At 54.5% G+C, this 22,904-nt stretch overlaps 1 protein-coding gene across 2 annotated transcripts in view; it reads left to right on the top strand.

The window, feature by feature from the left end:
* Positions 1-401: 401 nt before the first annotated feature.
* Positions 402-22,904, top strand: part of MLLT1 (MLLT1 super elongation complex subunit) — a 70,149-nt gene continuing 47,646 nt past the window's right edge. Inside the window, exons 1-3 of one of the 2 annotated variants that reach the window (XM_054463153.2) lie at positions 402-599; positions 9,582-9,762; positions 17,998-18,080. In XM_054463153.2, coding sequence (XP_054319128.1) covers positions 588-599; positions 9,582-9,762; positions 17,998-18,080 — 276 coding nt within the window. In that variant the 5' untranslated portion in view covers positions 402-587. The remainder of the gene's footprint in view (positions 600-9,581; positions 9,763-17,997; positions 18,081-22,904) is intronic. The other variant, XM_054463155.2, reaches the window with a different exon arrangement.

Here is a 22,904-nt window from a genome sequence, read left to right as displayed (position 1 = left end):
GGGGGGCTGGGGGATCCCTCCACAGGGCTCGAACCCGTAACCTCAGTTGCAGCCCCCCGGGACGCTCCCTCCCTGGAGGCTCCAGCCACGAGGCAGCGCCCCCTGGGGGCCGCAGCGCGCAGGCGCGGCGCGCCCGTCCCGCCCCCGCCCCCCTCCACGTGCGGCGCACACCTCGCGCTCCCCTCCGCCAGGCTCGCCTCGCGCCTCCCTCCCTCCCTCCTCCCGCCCCTCCGGTCCCGGCCTCCCATTGGCTGCGGGCTTCGTCCCTCCGACCGCAGCCCGGCAGGCCCCCGCCAGGCAGGAAGTCCCGCGCCACAAGCGGCCGTCCGCGCCGTCGATTGGCCCGGGTGGCTGTCAGTCGATGCGGCGGGCCCTAGTCGGCGGCGGGGGCCCGTGATCGGTGCGCGACCCGGGCTGGCGGTGGTTTCCGGTTCCGCGGGGCTGGCGGGCGAGCGGGCGGCCGGGATCGGCGGCGGCGGCGGCGGCGGCGCTTGACAGACAATGAGGGCGGCGGGGCGGCGTTGAGCGGCGGCGGCGGCGGCGGCGGCGAGCGACGCGGGGCCCGGGGGCGGGGCGGGGCGCCAGCCATGGACAATCAGGTGAGGAGCGGCCGCGCCGCCCCAGCGTAGCCCGCCCGGCCCCCTCCCGCCCGCCGGCCCGCCCGGCCCTCCCAGGTCCCGGGCTCCCCGCTCAGCGCCCGCCCGCCCGATTTGTGCGCGCCCGCCGCTCCCCGGGCCTTTATGTGGGGCGGGGGCTCCCCTCCCCCATCCGTGACCCCGGCCAGGGCGCCTCGGACCCCCTTCGGGACCCGGGCCGGGCCTGGAGCCCCCTGGGACGCCCCTGGTGACCCCCCAACCTGGCTCGGAGGCCCCCGGGAGACCCCTCGGGACCCCAGTCCGACCTGCATCCACCTGGGACGCCCCTGGGGACCCCAGCCCGGCTTAGGGACCTCAAGACAGCTCTCGGGACTTCAGCCTGGCCCAGAGCTCCTTCCAGGCACTTGCTGGGATCTCGGCCCTGTTCAGACCCCTCCCGGGAACCCTCGGATCTGCCCTGTAGACCTTTCCCTCTCTAGGTCCAGGGCCAGTCACTGTCTCCTTTCCTGTCTGGACCCTTGGCCCCGAGTCGCCTCAAACTCCCAGAGTCCCCAACCTGCTGCCTGTCCTCCCTTCAACCTCAGCTCAGATATGAGGCGTCCCTGGCCCCCTGGGACCCTGCTCTGCGGCCTCTCTCTTCCTTGAACCCAGGGCCAGCCTAAGCTTTATCTCCACCCATCCCCTACCTGAACCTGAGCCTTCTCTCCCCTCTGATCCTGCCCCGGCTCAGCCAGAGCATCCCTTTCTCCCCCAACCCCAGCCCTGGCCTGAGCTCCTCTGACTCCCTAGGACCCTGGCCTTCTGTCTTTTGCTGCAGGGACTCAGGCCTGTTTGGAGTGTCCCCTCTCTTTGTACTTGCTTTTTCAGACTTCTTTCTTTGACCCACCCTGCCGCCTCAGCCCCCTTCTAGTTTCAGGCCCTGGTCACTCTCCCTTGGACCCGGCGGGGCTGTCCCTTTTACCTTCAGACCCTCTGCTCTGAGACCAGGACCAGGAGCAGTTTCTTCTCTGACCTGGATCCCCCAGACCTTTGAGTCACTGATGGCCTGCTGTTCTCCTCAGCTTGGGTCCTCTCCGCCCCTGGGATCCTGATTTAGGCTTCCCCACATTTCACACCAGTCCAGATCTCCCTCCCAGGCTGGTTCATCATGTCACAGTCCTGCAGTCTCCTGTACAACCTTTGCCTTCAGGGTCTCCCACTTCATCTAACGCCCATCATCAGCCTGATGAGTCCTGATGTCTCTTTCAGCCACTACCCTCTCCCTCCTTCCACCTCATTTTCTGTTTTTTTTCCCCCCAGGATCTTAGAGCCTCAGTTGAAACCCAGGGTGGGTGGGTTCCCCAACCTCCCTAAACGCTCTGGACGGCCCCTCCCCGTTGGTCTGTGTTGGTTTTCATAAACTCGAGGCCTTCCTGCACCCTAGCACCCCTTTACCCAATTCTGCGCTGCCTCTTCTCCAATACCCAAGCCCCTACCCCTCTTCCTCAAGCCCAGAAGCATTGCTGGCCCCCAACATGGGATCATTTCTTCCTCCTCTGCTGGCCTGGCTTTCAGGGGCGCCAGGCCAGGAAAGGTGTTGTGGGGCTATGGGGGTGGCAGCCAAAATCTCCGCCGTTAGAGAGGGCAGGTTGGGGCGTCCCTGGCTGCTGGCGCCACTGAGGTGGCACTGTCTGACTGTGTGGTTTCATGGGTGGGGGGCAAGAATCCTCCCTCCGGCCCATCTTGGCACCTGTGGCACAGGGTCATGGAGACAGGTGTCTCATGCTTCTGGCATCCAATTCCCACGCCTTCCCATCTGGTTTGGGTGTTGCTGCCTTCCTCTTAAGAGGTAAGGAAGAGTTTGCCGCAGTTGATTAGTGGATTTCCACGGCGTGGTGTGAGTTGATTTCCGTTGAAGGGACAGAGTTTGTTGCTTCCGATCTGTATTGAGTTAAAAACCCAAATGAAATGTACCTTTAGTGTCCACTTTCAATGAAGCCGGCCTCTGGGCAAGTCCCGTTGGGCACACAGAGGCATAGGGTATGGCCCCTGCCCTCCTTCCTTAGTCCCCGGGGGAGATGTCCTAGGCCAAAGCGTGTCTGTTCCCCTTGTGATGTGTGGAACCCTGGAGGTCTGAGTGGCTGTCACTTATGTAAGTGGGATGGTGGAAATGGGTGGCATTCCTGGTCTGCGACAGAGGGAGATAAAGGTCTCACTCAGGTAGACAGGTGTGGGAGAGAGCTGGCTTTGCACTGCCCGGTACCACAGTCACCAGCATCTGTGGCTGATTTACATTTAAACTAACTCGAATGACAACTTCAGTTCCTCCATCGCACCAGCCACATTTTAAGCACTCAGTAACCACCATTACTGAGCTACTGAGCTACTGACCACCGTGTCGGGCAATGCAGATGCATTTCCATCATCGCAGAAAGTTCTGTCAATGGTGATGGTCTCCCTCCTTACAGAAGTGTTTGCAAGGGAAGCTGCTCCCAGAGGGAAGTGTGTTTGGACCCAAAGTCTGATTCTAGCTTCCCCAGCAAAGCTTTCATGCAAATTTGAGAGAGGCCCAAGGGTTCTGTGCCTTCCTCACAGAGCCGGAGGCCCCTGGGGAAACAGGAGAGAATGGTATCTTTTACTCAAGTAGGTGAGTTGGCGGTCAGTGTCCCTGTGGGACTCTTGGCACAGGGAAAATGCTTTGAATCCAGCAGAACCCGGGCTTCCGCTCCCACTAGCCCCCCAGATGCCACAAAATGTTAGTGCCTCATTATAGTGGGAAACAGCACAGCTTTCCACCCAGTCGCCGGCTTTGGGAGGCTTTGATTCTCTTTTTGCCTTCCTCTTTTACTCTCTAGGACTTTTAGACCCCCCCCTAAGAAGCAGGATTTCCCACTGTGCTCTGGGCTCCCAGCTTCTCAGCATTGACATCTTTTCCCTATGGCCAGGAAAACGCCTTTCTGGTTCTCTTTGCCCCAACTGTAACCCGCATGTTTGATTCCCCCTCCGCCCCAAGTCTGTGCTGGTGTTGTCTGTGGTATTTGTATTTTTTTTGGCAGGGGGATGAGCGAGTTCCCTGCTCACTTAAGGGTTATGTCTGGAAGGAGTGTGGTTTGTTTCCTGGGCTGGGGCCGGGGGAGGGGACTGGGACGTGACAGGGATAAGGCTGAGCAGATGCCGAAAAGAGATTGGGAAAGGGCCTGAGAGCAGGTCACGGGGACTGGGCTGCCTAGGGAGCTGGGAGGTGGTGTCAGCATCTGGGCGGTCACGTTCTTCAAAAGGACCGGGGAGCACCCCCACGCTCGAATTGCTGCTTGCTGGTCCTGCAGATGCTCTCCTAGGTTTGGATTTGAGAGCAGCTGCCTCGCAACGATGTTCTTCAGCAGGGAAAGTTTGTTTCTGATGCCAGGGGCCCATTTCACAGATGTGGAAATGCAGGCTCAGAAGTCCTACCAGCAGGCAAGGGTGGGTAGACTCTTCCTCCTGCAACTCGGCTGGTTCCCCAAACCTGCCCAAAAAGCTCCAAATTACCCAGGTTGCTGGCTGAGGTGTGACAGATTTCTCACCTGCTCCCAGCTCTGAAGCTACTCCCTGGAAAGCTGACCTGCCAGTTTTTTTGTCCTAAAGTGATTATATTGTGAAGCAGTTGAGGGCAGGGACCAGAGTCCCGTTTCCGTTTATGCCCGTTGTGGTTCGTAATGGGAGGTTTTGCACTCAGCTTTGCCAGCTGCCGGTTAAATACAAGTAACTAGGAATCAGTCCCTTTGCAGCCAGGCCCACCTGGTCTGGTGACAGATGCCTGTATTGGGGTTGTGCACATTCAAAAAGTCCACCAAGGCTCCTCCCCCTCCCCCCTGGAGAACCTGGGAGATAGCCGGTACACTGTCTACACATCTGTGGGCCCCTGGTTCGTAAATACTCTGTCCCAGGCCTCCCTGACAGTGTGGTCAGAGTCAGTCTTACCGGGAACCTGCAGACCCTATAAAGGGGAATTTGCATTTCCAGGTGGTCTGCACACCACTCTTAAAGAGTTTCCAGAGAGAAATTCATTGAGTGCCTTCTCATCGCTTTGTCATTGTGCCTTGGGTCAGAGGGACGAGGACAGATGGAGCCAGAAGAGGGGTGGAGGTGCTGGCCCCCAGCCCCAGTGTGCCAGCAGTCAGGGGACCAGGACCCAGTGTACCTGTCAGTGAGAGGCCCCTGCCTTCTGGGTGGGCAGCTCTCCGCTTCAGAGGACTGTCACGGAGGGGCACCTGTCTTTCCCCATCTCTTACATTCTAATTCAGTGGTTACCACTGAGGGCCCTGACTGGGCCTGGCGGGAGAAGGTTCCGCAGGGGGTTTTATTGGGTCTCATGTTGCCGTCACTCCATGGGATCGCCCAAGCCTCGTCACCTCTTCCTGTTTGTGCATGTGTGGCTCACACACATGCACGTGTTCAGCCCAGGAGGACCTCAAAATCAATTTAGGCTGAAGAGGGAAACAACTCCTCAGTGTTCTCCTCTACTGGGAGGGGAGGGGATCATTGCCTCCGAGGGAATTAGATGCAGTAGCCGAACTCCAGGTGTAATTCCACCACTGGGCAAAGTGCAAGTTCCCAGAGGAAGGGCATCTATTGAGAATTCCCACCAGAAGACCGGGGGAAACCTTCAGATGAACTGGTTGTTGAAGACCTGCCTTCAGGGCTTGCAGGAAGTGGGGTACATCGGCTGAAGGAATTGTGTGAAGCTGTTGGAACAAGGCTGGCTCGCGGCTCTTTGCCAGGCGGGGGCCGCTGTAGCCCACACCTGGGGAGAACCGCACGCTGCGTTGAGAAAGCCCCGGGGAAGCTGCCCTCGAGAGGCTGTTTGCCTGGTTTGCCCGATTTGGGATTTGGGCCCTTTGGTTCCAAGTCCCCTCTGCCAGCTGGCCTGGAGAGAGGGCAGTGTCCCAGCTGAGGCCCTCTGCCCAAGCCTAACTGTCCCCAGATGGCCCTCGGAGTGCTCGTGCCCATCCCTCCGTCCGCTGTCTTTTGGATGGTTTCCCAGAAGTGAGACGGACAGCTCTTTCCGGGACAGTCCTGGAAGGTTCCCCTTTATCCTGGGCTTTTGTTGGGGAGTGGGTGTCAGGGTGGTCCCAGAGGTGCAGGGAAGTGGAAATCCCTGAGATCACAGCCCCCCATCTCGTTTCCAGCCGTCCATTCCAGAGGTTCCAAAAAAGTGGCCTCCCAGCAGCAGGCATTCCTGGTGCCTTGAAGGAACTTGCTGGGATAAAGTTGGGGGAGAGCTACTGACCAATCAGATTATTCATTCTAAGACATTCTGGAGAGCCTGTCACTTAACCTCTGCAGCCAGGCACCCTTCCTAGAGAGATAGCTAATTGATTAGCTTCAATTCTTTGGTCCTAATGGCCAGGGAAAGAGTCCAGGTGGCGTGGGGGAAGGGGGGTGGTTACCCTTGGCTATGGAATTGGCTTAGCTGTGCTAATAAATTATCATGACCTGACAAGTCAAAGGCGTTGGCCAGGGCTCCGCTTCTTGCCTCCCGTTGACGTGGCTTGAGCGTCTTACTGAATCCGTGATTCCTTTTTTACTACAACAGCAGAGACTCTCTTATCCCACCCTTCCGGGGAGTGCCCCCCTCAGCGCTCCACAGTCCCCTGGGTGCAGCAGGCCAGGCGCCCGAACTTCGCATCTGTTGGCCGAGTCTGGGGTGTGCCCTTAGCAGTGGGTGTTGAGGCTCAAGTTGGCGCCAGCTCCCAGGGCATCGATGTCGCCCGGGCAGCGCTTTGGGCCCAGCCTGCCGGCTGCAAAGATTACCCATCACTGCCTCAGAACCTTCCTGTTTACTTTGGCCACTGCGGTGGAGTTCTGGTGCTTCCATCCTCCCCCTCTCCAGTGGAACCGCGGTCTTTCACTCTTTCACAATAACTGCTCTGCCGCCTGCGTGCCCTGGGTAGGAACTCCCTGTCATCAAAAATGCCGGGAAGTCGGCCGAGGTCTGAGTGGCCGGGTCAGTGAATAAGCGATTCCAAGGAGACACTGTCATTGTGTGGGAGTCAGCTCCACAGAAGCAGGGGTCGTTCTCCTGCATCCTGGTGCTGTTCCCATGATGTATATGTACATTTAGTTTTCACCTGTAATGCTCCTTCCTGTTTTCTAGAGAAAAAGGCAGAGGCCCACGCGTGTAAGCATAGAGGGTGGTCACAGCCGCTTGGGGTTAATGTCAGTGTTGTTTTGGGTTTGTTGGAATGCGGTGCTGTTCAGGCAGACGCTCGTGCTTGGCCTGAGTATTGCCATGCCGACGGTCAGCCCTCACCTCGCGTGTTTGGTGGGGGTACTTTTACCTGAGATCCTCATGAATCCGCAGCGCCGGGGGTTTATGAGTGCGCCTGATCTTCCGTCCATCCCCACTTTCTTCCCACACTGGGGTCATCGGTGTCCTTGCTGCCTGGATCTTGGAGTCACCTGAATGTCCTCCACCCTCGGGTCCTGTCAGTTCTGCGGCTTCGGGCTGCGTTCACCCCTTTTTCCAGCCACTGCCTCTGGTTGCCTCCTCATGGGCTGGAGTTGCTGTTAGTTTGCCATTCGCCCTTTTCTGCCTGCACCCCAGGCCTTACACCGAGGGCCGGGGAGCTTTGACCCCGAGACCATTTCCCATATCCGTCAGCCACGGGTTATTTCTTTTGTCTCCGGCCTGATCCCAGGCACCCCCTGCAGTGTGCCTGGTCCCTAGGGAGTCCCTGCCCTCTTTTCCCAGGGAACTCCAGAGGGACAGTCGTCCTGAGCCAAGGGAATCCCCTCTGCCCCATTTCCTTTTAAAAATTCATTTTTAGTTGACAAATAAAAATTGTATATCTGTATCATGTACATGTTTTAATTTACTTTTTAAGTTGCCAAATAGAAATTGCACGCCTCCGCTTCATTTCTTATACCTGGCTTGCTGTGCACACAGACCCTCAGCCTCTCCGGCCAGTTCTTCCACACGCTGGAACTGGCCTGTCCTTATCTGCCACCATGGCCCTGCTATCTCCGAAAGCAGCATTCAGAACTCCCTGACCTGAGAGGCTCTCTGGTTTAATCAATCCAGCATCGTCCGGGCCTCCTGTCCCATGGTTTCAAGATAGAGGCTAAGAGGACGAAGAAGACGTAGTCCCTGTTCTCAGAGAGTTCACAGAGGCCCAGGGGACTGCGCCAACAACCCAGGAGCGGGGGATGGGATGAAGGGGCTCCCGTGGAGCTGCCCACAGGCTTCTGTGGGGACTCAGGGTTGGTCTCCAGTGTGGCTACCAGAAAGGGTCCTGGAAAGGGCAGTGTGTGAGCCAGGACTTGAGATGAGTAGGGTTTTGAAACGAGCTTAGGGCACCCAGGCTGCAGCACTAGAAGAGATGAAGAGAGATAGGGGTGGCTGTTCCTGGTGTGTCTGGGGCTGGCTGTAGGATTGAGCTGGAATGTGCGTGTTTCCTGCATTTCCTCAGTTCTGGGACTCTGAGATACCAGGACAGCGCCACCAACTCAGGAGCAGCTTCTGTGTGCGCACATGTGCGCCTGTGTGTGCTGGCTGGACTCTGACTTCAAAAGGGTTAGGACGTGAAAAGAGACGAGTGTCTCAGACGTGAGGAAATACACGCATGGAAGATGTGCGCGGGGCTCAGGCTTCCTTCTGAGGGAGTGACAAGCCGTGGAAAGCTTTAACATGGCGGGTGGGGGTGGGGGCGATAGGATCTGCCTGCCCCGGCGGCTCCATCGCGTGACAACTGAGAGCTCAGAGAGGGGGACGGAGAGGGAGAGAAGCCGGCCAGGCGCCGGGGCACTCAGCCAGGTGGCGGGGTCTGAACGGGGCCTTGAAATGCCAGAGAAGAGACAGGTACTGGAGGGATTGCAGCCACTGGGACACATGTGGCCAGTTGCCGAGCGATGGCGTGGAAAGGCGCAGATGGGAGCTGTCTGGTCTGGGGCCCGGGAGGGCAGCTCTGACGGGAGGGTGTGGGACTCAGGCCATGGTCTAGCTGGCTCCCGGCTATCTCAGCACTTAGAAGCAAGTGTGCACTTGGCTGCTGCTTTATTTTGTAACATTCTTGTATTTGATAGTGGGTGTCAGGGCCGTATCTATGAAAAGTCTGGGGAGGTTTTTACAAAGCAGGGTGGATATTTACTGTAGGTTCCCTGTTGGTGGTTTTGGCCAACCTAGGTATGAAGAGTGCTTTGAAGGCATGCAACTTTGTGTTCAGTGGCATGGAACTGGCCTGAGCTGCCTTGTATTTCAGAGCAAAGTGTCAGACGTGACATGTGCTCAGCGGAGGGAGCTGGGCTGCCCAGGCCACGGGTCCACCTGGGACCGGTCACCAGGGGGCCGCAGGCTGGCCTCTGTCTTCTTCCCGGGAACCTCCCATTCTGCTTTTGAAACTGAAAACCAGTGTTGTAGCTGATGACTTAGGGGAAGGAGAGGGGCCTCCGGGAGGCGCTGTGATGCGTGCGTGGGAATGAAAATGCTGGAGTCAACAAGCTTAGGTGGCAGAGACACTGACAGCCTTCAGCAAGATGACTTTTGATAATGAAAGTGCTCGGAAGAGCATCCTCTATGATAGAGTGATGGGAGCGGTGGTGGATGCTTTTGGATCGGTGGTCAGGGGAGGCTTCCCTGCAGAGGGACAGTCAAGCTGAGAGCCCAGTGACAAGAGGCGCCAGCGTGGGAAGTCTCAGGAGCAGAGGATCCTAGGCCCAGTGCGGTGGCCCTGAGGCAGGAGTGAGCTGGGCTGAGCTGGGGACCGGTGAGGAGGCTGTGCAGGTGGAATTGAGGATGAGGGGGCGGATGAGAGGAGACGCGGGGCCTGTGTGGGAGTACGGAGGGGAGAAGGCACGGGGCGTCTGCAGCAAGGTGCTGGTGCGCTAGGAAGCCATCTGTGTGCTGCTCACTGGGTTGAGAGCGTATCGTACTGCTGGGGGTCTTTATCGAAAGTTCTCTGGGTAAGGGGACGGTCCCCTGCTTGGAGGCGTGTGCTGACCTCGTCTCCCCACCTCTCTCTCCTCCAGTGCACCGTCCAGGTGAGGTTAGAGCTGGGGCATCGCGCCCAACTGCGCAAGAAGCCCACCACGGAGGGGTTCACTCACGACTGGATGGTGTTTGTCCGCGGCCCCGAGCAATGTGACATCCAGCACTTCGTGGAGAAGGTGGTCTTCTGGCTGCACGACAGCTTCCCCAAGCCCAGACGCGGTGAGTGGCCTCAAGCCCTGAGTGCCCACAGCATGGACCCATCTGACTTCACTCCTCCCAAGGCCAGGCTCCACCCCTCCCTCAGCAGCAGCAGGACCCCTCCAACTGTGAGGTTCCGGCTTGCGTCCCTTGGCGTGGGGGCATTGGAGCCGTGTCACCTCCAGCTGTTGAGTTAGTTGTAGGAAAAACTGAAGGAGGTGGTGGCGCTCTGTCATGTCATGATTTAGACCCGGACTCTGGGAAGCAGCCAGGGAGCACAGCCAGGTTGGCATGGGTGGGACAGGTGAAGTCAGCCGGCTGGTGAGTGATCAGGAAGTTGCTGACCGGGCCTGTGTTTGCTTGGGGGTGCCGTGTGAAGACTTCCCAATATTTGGGGCAGAAAGAATGCAGGAACTCACGTCACCACTGTCTTTTCTCTTCCGTGTCTTCCCTCTCCCTTCAAGCCTCAGGCCGTCATTGATTCAGCACGAGTGCCTCAGTCGTGTATTCTGTCAGCGTCTCCACCTGTGGCGTGGGAGCCCTGGCCTTCCTGGAGGGTGCAGTGTGACGGGGCACAGGCAGGAACTCACCCAGTTTATGATCAGGGACGCCCTCCTGGAGAAGTGAGCCCTAGGGAAAGGCTGTGGTGGGGAATCGGAGAGTGAGGTGGTGGTCTGGTGAGCGCCATCAGGGCTGGGGCCGCGTCTGCTTTTCTTACCGCTGAGTCGCCAGTGTCCCGGAGCCCGGCACATCACAGGGGTTCGATAAATGCTTCTTGGGCGATGTCTTGATAAAGGAATGAGAGACTTTCTGTAGGAAGCACTTCAGAGTGGGAAGAGCCCTGGCTGGGCTGATGACCCCTCTACCCTGCAATACGGGGGTCCCAGGAGCTCCAGGGGCCAGGGGAGGTGAGCCGTGCACAAGCGTGGGTGTGCTTAGGTTGAAGCAAGAGCTTCCCGGGACCCGGGACCCTGGCCCTGAGCCTGTAAGTGGTTTGCAGCCTAGTGGGGAAGTGATGGGCGTTGACAGCAGTAGAGGCTTGTCATTCTGAAGGGATGCCAACCTGCGAATCCCTCAGCCTGCGGCTTCCCTTTCCCTCTGCATTTCTCCTTTCCTGAGTCTTCACCTTCTCCCCTTTTCCTTCTCCCTCTCTAAGCCTCTTAGAGGATGGCTGTGGAGGCTCCTGACAGCGGCAGATGTTTATAAAGCACTTCCTAATCATGGGGACACATGCCATCTATCGAGCACTTCCTGGCCAGCCCTTCGTGCGCAGGATCGAGTTTTCTTCTCGCCACAGCCCTCTTCTGCAGACGGGGAGACGGGCCTAGGGGGCAGGCCGCTGCCTGTGCTTATAGCAGGGTGGGCAGGCTGGCCCGTGGGCTGGTCCGGCCACTGCCAGTGCAGCCTGTTTTTATTGGTGCACGGCCATGCCCGCCCGCGTAGGTGTCGCCTGTGGCTGCTTTCGCGCCACGTTGGCAGAGCAGGAGCCTGGCTGCCCCTCCTGCACCAGGCCCTCTTTCCTTTCTCTGGTGGCATCCACTCCACTTCTTCACCAACCCCCTCACCCCTCCCCTTTTCTCTGTCCCCGGAGCACAGGGATGGGCCCCGGACGCTGATTTCCGTCCACTTTGAGGCTGTTGATTTCACCTTTGTTCCCCATCACGTTGACATAGCACCTTCTCCAAGTACCTGGAAGATGGGGTGGTGAGTGGGGCTCACTCTCAAGGGTTAGTTTTTTGTTTTTTGTTTGTCGTGTTGCCCAGGCTGGTCTTGAGCTCCTGGCAGGAGCATGCCACCATGCCGGGCTTCAGTGTCAGTTTGCAGGCGGCCTTTAAATTAGTAGCTGAGCCCTGTTTGTTGCAGTCTGTCTGTGGGGCCTGGAGGCAGATAGCGGCCCCATCAAATGTATCAGAAAGTAAATTTCCAGCTCACACTCTGTTGCATTGAATAAAACTTTAGAGAGGGAGTGAACCTCTTAGAGCACTCCAGCCTCTGGATTGATACTTGAGGTACTTAAAAAGTATCTTTTACTTCGCCCAGGCTTACATTATCACAAATCAAATAGGGCAGAAACATGTAAGGTACAAAGTTGCTGTTCCTGGCCTCCGTAGTCCTCCCTCCCAGGGGCTGTCTTCCTAGCCCTCTCTGGACTCTTCTTAACACCAGCTCATTTGCTTCGTATTTCTTGATTTTTCAAATGTAGACAATACTTACTGATTCACCAGCTTGAAGGGTTAGAATTTATCCCAAAGTACCCCTTTTATCCACTGTCTTCTCTAAGTTTTTAATAGTCCAGTGACTCGCTTTTGCGTTGGTTGTCTTTGTGACTTTGAATGATGATGTGAGCCTGTTTACCTTTGGGATCCTTCACAGAAGAGTCCCACGTCACCCTTTTTAGGGAGTCCTCTGGCTGCCTGGGCTAAGTCGCAGTTTCTTTGCCCAATACACCCACACAGCCATATGCTTCTTAGCCTTTTTTTTTTCTGCTTTGGTTTTCTCCTTAGCACCATCTTAACATCTTGTACATATTACTTCTTTATCTTGTCCATCCCTCTCCCCACCCCAAGTAAGAGGTTTCTGTCAGTTTTGTTTGCTGCTACATGCTCAGTGCCTGCAGGGATACAGTAGGTGCTTACTAAGTGTTTGATGACTGAATGGACCCTTGCACCTGGTCAGCTTTTGTTAGTGTTTTCTGACTCTCCACTGAGGAAGGAAGGCAAGGCCACCAGTACCCTGTCTCTTTTTGACCCTGCTGCACCCCTCTTTTTGAGGCTACGCTGGATGTTGTTAAGCTTGTTGACGAAAACCAAGACCTTCACTCCCCGATTATAGAGTGACCGTAAGAGTTGGGAACTAGCAGTAGGCAGCATTGACGTGTTTGACGCTGTCACCGTTAGGCTGGTTGGGACGGCAGGACTTCATTCAGCCTCTGTTTCCCGTGTCCTGAACTCTGGGCCACTCCAGAGAGAAGGCTCAAAGTCAGGTCCGTGTGTGAAACGGGTTCTTTTTGGTCATTTTTGGTTAAAATTTGGCCCTATTTTAGCTTGCTTCACATTTGGTCTGTGGCTTTTGGAATACCCCCTTACTTCTCCTTTTTGCATTGTGTCTTTAGCATACCTTCATTTTCCCCCCATTCTCTCAATCATTTCATTTATTCTGTGGATTTTTTTTTTTTTTTTTTTTTTTTTTTAATTTTTTGGCCGGGTGCAGTGGTTCATGCCTGTAATCCCAGCACTTTGGGAGGCTGAGATGGGTGGATCACCTGAGGTCAAGAGTTCAGGACCAGCCTGGCCAATATGCTGAAACTATCTCTACTAAAAATACAAAAAAATTACCCAGCTGTGGTGGCATGTGCCTTTAGTCCCAGCTACTCAGGAAGCTGAGGCAGGAGAATCGCTTGAACCCAGGATGCAGAGGTTGCAGTGAGCCGAGATCACGCCAGTGCACTCCAGCCTGGGCGACAGAGCGAAACTGTGTCTCAAAAAAAAAAAATTCTTTTAGAGATGGGGTGTCGCCAACTCCTTGGGCTCAAGCAGTCCTCCCGCCTCTGCTTCAGGAGTAGCTGGGATTACAGGTGTCAGCCGCCTTACCTGGCTTTCTGGCTTGTTTGTTTTGTAAAGTCTTCTGAGTGTTTCATGCTGGTTCTCTATGCCTTCCTTCTCTAATCACAATAGACTCTTCTCCAGCCACCCCTTTAGCCACCACCCTGGGCCTTTTCTCTCCTGTTCTCCTGAGGTTTGTTTATTGGCCTATGTTTTGGTTTATTTTCTCATTTTGGTAAGAGCAGTTTCTCAAGTAATATCCCAAGAGATTACTTAAGACATTTCTGGCTGGGCGCAGTGGCTCACACCTGTAATCCCAGAACTTTGGGAGGCCAAGGCAGGTGAATCACCTGAGGTCAGGAGTTCAAGACCAGTCTGGCCAACATGGCGAAACCCTGTCTCTATTAAAATTACAAAAAATTAGCCAGGGGCAGTGGCGGGTGCCTGTAATCCCAGCTACTTGGGAGGCCAAGGCAGGAAAATTGCTTGAACCTGGGAGGCAGAGGTTGCAGTGAGCCGAGATCGCACCACTGCACTCCATCCAGCCTGGGTGACAGAGAGAAGCTCTGTCTCAAAAAAAAAAAAAAAAAAGAAATGTTATAAGAAAGACATGTGGGCAGTAAACCCTTTGAGTCCTAGCATGTTTGAAAATGCCATTATTCTCTTCTCACAGTAGACTGGTTGGTTGGTTGGGTGTAATTTTGTGGTTTGGGAATTACAGGTTGAGAATCCGTAAGCTGAAATCTGAAATCCAAAACTTTTTTTTTTTTTTTTGGAGACAGAATCTCACTCTGCCACCCAGACTAGAGTGCAGTGTTGCGATCACAGCTTACTGCAGCCTTGACCTTTGGGCTCAAGCAGTCTTCTTGCCTCAGCCTTCCAAGTAGCTGAGACTACTGGCCTGCCACCATACCCAGCTAACTTTTTTATTTTTTGTAGAGACGGGATTTCACCATGTTGCCCAAGTTGGTCTTGAACTCTTGGGCTTAAAATCTTCCCGCCTCGGCCTCCCAAAATGCTGGGATTACAGGCGTGAGCCACCATGCCCAGCTTAAGATCCAAAAGTTTTTTTGAAACGGAGTCTCACTCTGTCGCCCAGGCTGGAGTGCAGTTGAGTGTTCTAGGCTCACTGCAACCTCTGCCTCCTGGGTTCAAGCGATTCTCCTGCTTCAGCCTCCTGAGTAGCTAGGACTACAAGCCCCTACCACCACCCCTGGCTAATTTTTGTATTTTTAGTAGAGACAGGGTTTCACCATGTTGGTCAGGATGGTCTCAATCTGTTAACCTCGTGATCCGCCCGCTGCAGCCTCCCAAAATGCTGAGATTAAAGGCATGAGCCATCGCACCTGGCCAAGATCCAAAACTTTTTTTGTTATTGTTGAAATGGAGTTTCGCTCTTGTTGCCCAGGCTGGAGTGCAATGGCGTGATCTTGGCTCACTGCAACCTCCGCCTCCCGGGTTCAAGCTGTTCTCCTGCCTCAGCCTCCCGAGTAGCTGGGATTACAGGCATGCACCACCTCGCCTTGCTAATTTTGTATTTTTATTAGAGATGGGGTTTCTCCATGTTGGTCAGGCTGGTCTTGAACTTCTGACTTCAGGTGATCCACCTTCCTCAGCCTCCCAAAGTACTGGGATTATAGGTGGGAGCCACTGCACCCAGCCGATCCAAAACTTTTTGAGTGCTGACATGATGCTCAGAAAATGCTCACTGGAGCATTTTAGATTTTGGATTTTCGGGTTAGGGATGTTGAACCAGCAGAATGCGAATATTCCAAAGTCTGAAAAATCCCAAATTCACAACACTCCTGCTCTCAAACGTTTTGGGAGCATATATCACTTAGCGCTGTGAAGGCATTGTGTTAGTATCTTCCGGAAAGTCTGATGCCATTCAGTCCTCATCCCATTATACGTGACCTGTTTTTTTCTGTGGAAACATTTAGGATGTTTTTAGGACATTTGCTTTATGACATCATGGTGTTTTTTTTTTGCTGCTGTTCACTATGTTTTGTGACATTTGAGTGTCCTTCATTTTAGCTCTGAAAGTTTCCTTCTATTTATTTGACAGTTTCCTTCCATCTGTTTATTTCCTCTCTTTTTTTCTTTCTGGGATCCTCATTTTATTTCTTTTTTCTTTTTTTTTTTTTAACAGAGTTTCGCTCGGTCACTTAGGCTGGAGGGCAGTGGCACTATCTTGGCTCACTGCAACCTCCACTGCCTGGGTGCAAGTGATTCTCGTGCCTCAGCCTCCTGAGTAGCTGGGATTACAGGTGCACACCACCATGCCTGGCTAATTTTTTGTATTTTTAGTAGAGAATGTCGTCCAGGTTGGCCTTGAACTCCTGGTATCAAGTGATCCTCCCACCTCGGCCTCCCAGAGTGCCTAGGATTATAGGTGTGAGCTGTGGTGCCTGGCTGTAATTTCCCCTTTTAGAAGTGTCTTATTTTTATTTGTTGGATATATATCTCTTGAATCTGAGGACATTGACTCTTGGTTTTTATTTTTTTTACTTTCTTTTTGTCAAGCTCTCTGTGGTCTCCAAATTATTTGTTTCCTCGGACTCTTTCCTCCTGGTGGGAGCTCCTGGGTGTTCTGTGATGGGAGGGTGGGTTCTGCCTATCCACAGGCCTGAAGGCTCACGGGCCTCCTGATTTCCTAATGAGTAAGGCCTTCCTTGGGGTCTGGTTTCCACGCTACAAGCTTCAGCTTCCCCCAGATAGTTGGCTCCTTGAGACACAGACCATCTCAATTTCTCCAGAGGGAAACCTGAAACTTCCTGGGGTGGGGAGGGGCGGAGGGGGATGGGCAGGAGGGAGGGATCCCAGGGCTCCTGTGCCCAACACAGCCTTTCAGTTTGCCCTTTTGTTTTTTTTTAATAACCGCTTTATGGAGATGTAATTTACACATCATAAAATTCACTCTTGTAATGTGTAGAGTTAGCGTTTTCAGTATATTCACATAGTTGCGCGGCCCTGACCACTTGATTCCATCACCGCTAATTCCAGAACATTGCTGTCACCCCAGGGAGAAGCTCAGGCCCCGCAGTGGCAGTCACTCCCCTGCTCCCACCCTCCTCCCCCACCGTGCTCCCTTTCCCTCCCCCAGCTTTCATCCTCACTCCTGCCTTCCACTCAGCCAGTCCAGGACCTTCAGTCTTCTGGCACCAGTGGCTGTCCCTGCCCTGCGGCGCCCCCATGGCAGACTCTGAGCCGTCGCTTCCTCGTCCTGCCCCTTGCCCATCGTGTCCTCGTCCGACTTCTGCCTTTCAGAAACTCGCAGGTGGCTTGAATCTCCTCCCTCCTGCCTTCACTCTCATGGCCTTATTCCTGTCCTCTTGCTTCCTGTGGGTTCTCAGGCAGGAGAGTGGGCTGGTGCGTCTCCCTGGTCTCCCTGGTCGGACTGAACCCTGTCCCTGGCCGTTGGCTGACTGCCGTCCCTCTTGGCGCTGTCTGGGGGGATAGAAGTTCTCCAGGCTCGGAGTACCCATCACAGGACAGGATTCCTTCCCTGAAGGGGTGGGGACCATGAGATAAGATGTGACACTAGATTTGGGAAGCACATGACCTGGAAGTCAGAGGCAGAGGGACATGGGGTCTGTTTCTCGAAGGAGGTGGCCCTGCTGTTGGCCTTTGTGACTGGGTGGGATTCAGACTATGGGCGAGTGGGGAGAAGACGAGGCATGGGTGGAGTCTGAGAGCAAATCCCAGGCCACTGCCCGTGCCCGCGCCTCTTCTGCTGGGGACAGGCCACCCTTCCTCTGTTCTGCCTCCACTTTCCTCCCCAGGTTCGGATTAAGTATTCAGTTGCCTGGCCCCATGCTGCACTTTATTTATTTATTAATTTTTTTAATGGAGTCTCGCTCTGTTACCCAGCCTGGAGTAAAGTGGCACAATCTCTGCTTACTACAATCTCTGCCTCCCGGGTTCAAGCCATTCTCCTGCCTCAGCTTCCTGAGTAGCTGGGATTACAGGTGTGTGCCACCACGCCCAGCTAATTTTTGTATTTTTATTAGAGACGGAGTTTCATCATGTTGGCCAGGCTGGTCTCGAACTCCTGACCTCAAGTGATCCGCCTGCCTTGGCCTCCCAAAGTGCTGGGATTACAGGTGTGAGCCACCGTGTCCGGCCTTTTTTTTTTCTTTTTTAATCTCTGGGGTCAGTGGGGTTTTGTTTGCGTCACTTGGGAATGCTCTTATTAGGTGCTAAACTAGAACCTAGGAGGAGGGTCCCAGCCGCCTGGGGCTCCCCCGTCTCCCAGCACGTGTCCGTGGTGCGGCAGGTGCTCAGCCCCCGTGCTGGAGGTGGTAACGGTAGAGTGTGTGGCCCTCCCTGCTGGGTTTCACACCTCACCCAGGTCACGCTTACCGACATCGACCCGAGTCGAGTAAACTTGTGCAGCCTTCTCTGGCCTCAGCCTCCTCGTCCTCTGCAGGAGCAAGTATCCTGATAACAGGCTAACGTTCCTTCTCACTCTCTGCTGACCACGCCGGTGGCCAAGTCTCCTTTCTCCTCTTCTTCCCTGCTGTTTTATTCCGAAGATCCCTTTGCCGTGGAAGTCAACCCTGTCAGGGGCTTAACCTCCTGAAAAGCCACTCCCGAGAGGCCAGCCAAGCCCCTGTGAGGAGGTGGTGGGGTTGAGGGGTGCGTTACTGCCGCTGGCTGCTGGGCCTGAAACAGGCAGGAAGCTGATGGATGTGTTTCTTCCTTTTCTTTTTAGTGTGCAAGGAGCCCCCCTACAAAGTAGAGGAGTCGGGGTACGCTGGCTTCATCATGCCCATCGAGGTGCACTTCAAAAACAAGGTAGGATCCCTGAGGGGAGCAAGCAGGATGCCTCTCTGTGGGGACCCCTGCTCTGGGTGCCACGGCAGTTCACAAAACAGGCCGGAGACCTGGCCGCTGCCTGTACACAGGCGTTCCAGTGAGTGCTGCGGGGAGTGCTGGTCGCCATCTCCATTCCTGGGGACGTCAGGGACCAGGACATGGCTGGTTTCATGACAGCAGGTGGGCGTGTCCGTTGGTCTGCTTCTCTAGGGGAGCTGCTGGGCCACCTCCTGTCCAGTTGCCTAGAAAATGTGCCAGCAGTGACATCCCCTGTCAGGGCCAGCTTCCTCGACAGTCCTAGACGGTTAATAACCGGGCCGTGTGTAGTGACTGAGATCGGGAAATAGCATAAATATCTGATTACGGTCCGATTACGGTGCGTCTTCTGGGCAGAATCTCTGATGACCTTCAGAATTAACAAAGCAAGCTACATATATAATACTTAAAGGAAAAAGGAGTTATCTCTATCCAGAATGTTGGTGCAGGTCATCCAGGTCATCCGGGTGGTGGGAGTCCAGGGGGTTTTCTTTTCTTTTCTTTCATCTGTAGTTTTTCACTTTTTTTTTTTTTTTTTTTTGGCCCAATGATTAAAACAACTCGGAGCCTGCCCCTGCTCCTCCTCCCAGGTGTCACCACAGGGCCAGCGGTGACATTTCCTGGCTCGTGGCTTGTCCATGGCCGGCTGCTTTCCCACAAGTGCAGCTGGCCTGGCATGGAGGCAGCGCCGGGGAAGGAGGTGTCCCTGGGAGGCCTGCGGATGCCACCCCGCTTGGTTACTGAGTCCCTGGTTTGTACCTGGTGGTGCCAGGCTGCGTGGCTGCCGTTCCACTTTTCCACAAACCCCCTGGCACGAAGGGCCTTGAGAAGAGGCATTTGGCGTGCGGCCCTCCTAGGAGCCGGGTGACATTTCAGCTGGTGCAGCTTGGCCGATTTCAGATGCAAGGCCTCGCCCAGGGTCCAGTTCACAGAAACCTAGGTCATTCTGAGGCTTTGTTGGAATTGAGGCCCCGCTGGGAGAAGAGCCGAACCTGCCTGCAAGTGGGCCTCTTGAGGGGTGAGTGGTCCCTGCCCTTGGGCCTATGGGGCCACCCCCCTGCCAGGTGTGTCCCCGGGCTCCCAGTCTCCCCAGCATTATCCGGTGAGCGTGTGGAAAGAGAAATGAGAACAGCAGCCCCCTCTTGGGGCGGTTGAGGGGATTGCTCGAGCCCATCTGCGAAGGTGCTCCACAGCCCAGGCACTGGTATTCTAGCGGGTGGGTTGTGGGGCCACCGTCTGTATGGGCAGTTTAAACTCGCCTCTGAGGTGACTTAGATTAAGGTCCTCTGAGGTTCAGAAGCAGTTTGGGCCAGCAAGCCTTTTTTTTTTTTCGTTTTTAGAGACAAGGTCTTGCTCTATTGCCCAGGCTGGAGTGCAGTGGTGCAATCATAGCTCACTGTATCCTCAACCTCCCAGGCTCAAGCAATCCTCCCACCTCAGCCTCCCAAGTAGCTGGGACTACAGGCACGTGCCACTGTGCCCAAGCTCAGTGAGGTTTTCTGTGTTCCCAAACACCTGTCTGGTCCCTGACACGGCCTTCAGCCACCTGGGGACTGGTGGCATCCGTTCTACCTCCTAGCGCCCTCAGGCAAGGGGCTCTGGCTGCTGCCTGGCTCTGCCGTGGGCTGCCCGTGGATTCGGAGGCAGGTGGGGCAGGGCCTGGCCACTGCTGTTTGCTGCTTGTCATCCTTGCTCAGTAGGGGCAACTTCAGGCAAGATGCAGGCCAGCCGCTCCCAAGTGTGGCAGAAACCCATACTGTGTGGTGCCACCATGCCAGCGCAACAGGGGCCCTAAGTGGCTGCTGCTCAGGTGCCCCCACCTGCTGTGTCCTGCAGCACTCAACCGAGTCTGAAATGCAGACTCCAGGGCTGTTTCTGTCCTGCGTTCCTGAAGCTCCACCCTTGCATCCTGGCCCTGTAGAGAAAGGGAGCAGGGGGCCCTTTGACCATAGGATTGTCACTACTGGGCCCAGCATCCTCCCCTATATGGGGGTGTCGAGAGGGCAGAGAGCCCTCTCTGAATCCCTGCCTGCTCTTTCGGGATCCTGGGGGCTTCATTTAGGGTGTGGGGGCGTGTGGTCGCATGGCGGGCATGGGACCCCATGTTCCTGTAGAGCGCCTGTTGCTTGGTTCCTCTGAAAGGCCCCAAGCGTGGTGCCAGCTCCCTCGGTGCCCTTCAGCAGGAGCGTGTGCACCTCCAGCAACCCATGGTAACATCGTTGGGTTAAGATGTTTTCTTTAAGTCTAGTTTATCGAGGTATAATTTACATATAGTAAAATTCTCCCATTTTAGATGTAGCAGGTTTTTCAAATCTCAGCATGTGCTTTCATTGAGCCCTTTTGGAGGATGGCCAGTTTTTCTGTTTTTTTTTTTTTTTTTTTTATGTCATGTTTCTTGGTGTTTATTTTTCTGAATAATTCCTGCAGAAGCCACGTAGCTGGTCCCGGAGTTCTGCCATGAGCCTGTGCTGAGAATCGCAGCGCTCCCTCTCTTTCAGGACACAGGCCAGCCGCTGCAGTGTACTATGTGCCCTATTGCCTGGGAACCCTCTCTTCCTGGGGTGGTTGTAGAGGGTCCTGCACCGGGAGTACCAGTGGCCCCATGGCAAGGTTCAGGGATGCAGGTCCTCCTCACAGCAGCAGTGGTGTGTGTGCTGTCCAGAGGTGGAGGAGATCCTGGATCCCGAGTCACTTGGTCAAGCCTCAGAAGTTGGCAGAGCTAGGATTGGAACCAGCTCTTTGTAAACACACACCAGTTGTCCAAATACCTGAGACAGGCATGACCTAGAATGACAGTGCTTGATGAGTTTCGGTGCCAGGGATAGGAGTGCGTCATGGCTGCAGGATTTGGTACACTATTAGGGACAGGGTCATAGTGCATGGGTTTGCTGGCGGTTTTTCTACCTGGTGTAGCCAGGGCTCGCGTTTGGTGGTTAGCCACGGCTTACTTCTCGGTGGGAGGTCAGGTAAGTGGAATAAGGAGTAAACAGAGGTTGGCGATGGGGTGGGTTTGGGGAGGTGCTGGTGTGTCCAGACAGGGTAGGGAGAGAGCTGCGGAGACCGCAGTTTGGAGGTGGACACCCCAGGGTTCAGTCTCAGAGCCTGGGGTGGGTCACTCCTCTGGGCCTCAGTTTGTCTGTCCATAAGATGGGGTTTCTGGCTGCATCTGCTTCTCCGGCGTCAGGAAGATTAAGAGGGAGACAGCAGGTGCAGCACTTGACCCGGGGCCTGGCACATAGTAGGCATTTCATCCGTTCATTGTTGAGATGGTATCGGCTCCTTCCAGTCAATCTGGGCAAGGAAGTTCAGTGGAGAAAGGGAGCCTGAGACCTCAGAGGGCCGAAAGGAGATTGAGGGTCCTGTGATGAAAAAGATGTTGTTTGGCTTCTCCGGTGAGCGTGGCTCTAAGACTGGAGCAGAAAAGGTGCTTTCTCAGACAGTTCTATTCTTGTATAAGCGTGAGGGTTTTTCAGTGAGTGCACTTGACCTTGAATATGGCATCGCCTGTAAAATGAAGGAATTGTGCTTTATGCAGTGTTAGGCACTAGAACTTAACTGAGGCCGCATTTTGTTTGACCTGTTGGTAGGATTTCCTTTTACAGAAAAATCACTCCTTTCTCTCAAGGAAAAAGAATTTGGAAGGCCTCATCTGATTGCAAAGTAATGCATGTGTGTTGTGAAGAAGTTTTTCTGAAGCAAGACGACAGCGTTGCCTTGCTTGACATCTGCTGGGAACATGCGTGTTGGGCAGCTCAACCTTTTTGCTGTTCTGGGTGTGTCTGCAAATGACTGTGAAAGCTGACAGTATCAGTTTGGGGTTTGCAAATGAACTTCAGTGAGGAGGTAAATTCAAAAGTATGGAATCTACGCAGAATGACGGACAGCTATACCATTCTGTGTTTATCCATTCATCTGTGGATAGACGTTTGGGCTGTTTCTACCCATTTGCTATGGGGAATAGTGCTGCTGTGAATGTGTGTGTGTGTGTGTGTATGTTTGTACTTGTTTGAGTGCCCGTTTTCAGTTCCTCTGGGTGTATACACCTAGGAATGGAATTGCAGGCTCATACAATAATTTTCTGTTTAGCTTTCTGAGGAACTGCTAAGCCATTTTCCAGTGGCTGGATCCTGTCATAGTTCCACCAGCAATGTGCGAGGGTTCCTGTTTCTCCAGATCCTCAGCAATGCTTGTTTTCTGTTTCTTAAAAATTATAGCCATCCTCTAGGGTATAGAGCGGTAACTGTTGAGGTTTTTATTTGCATTTCCTTGATGACCCGTGATGTTTCACATCTTTTCACATGCTTGCTGGCTGCATGTATCTCTTTCTTGGGAAATGTCTAGATATATCCATTGCCCATTTTTGTTTGTTTTTTTCTGAGATGGAGTCTCACTCTTTTGGCCAGGCTGGAGTGCAGTGGCACCATCTTGGCTCACTACAACCTCTGCCTCCTGGGTTCAAGTGATTTTCCTCCCTCAGCCTCCCGAGTAGCTGGAATCATAGGCTCCTGCCACCATGCCTGGCTAATTTTCGTATTTTTAGTACCGATGGGGTTGCGCCGTGTTTGCGAGGCTGGTCTCGAACTCCCAATCTCAAGTGATCCATCTGTCTTGGCCTCCCAAAGTGCTGGGATTACAAGCATGAGTCACCATGCCCAGCCCATTGTCCATTTTTGGATTAGGTTGTTTGTTTTTGTTGTTGTGTTATAGAACTTCTTTAAATATTTTGGGTATGTGATTTCAAATATCTTATCCCCTTTTTTAGGTTTC

The sequence above is a fragment of the Pongo pygmaeus genome, chromosome 20 (assembly GCF_028885625.2).
Source record: "Pongo pygmaeus isolate AG05252 chromosome 20, NHGRI_mPonPyg2-v2.0_pri, whole genome shotgun sequence".
Taxonomy (NCBI): Eukaryota; Metazoa; Chordata; class Mammalia; order Primates; family Hominidae; genus Pongo; species Pongo pygmaeus.
This window is presented reverse-complemented; position numbering and strand designations above follow the sequence as displayed.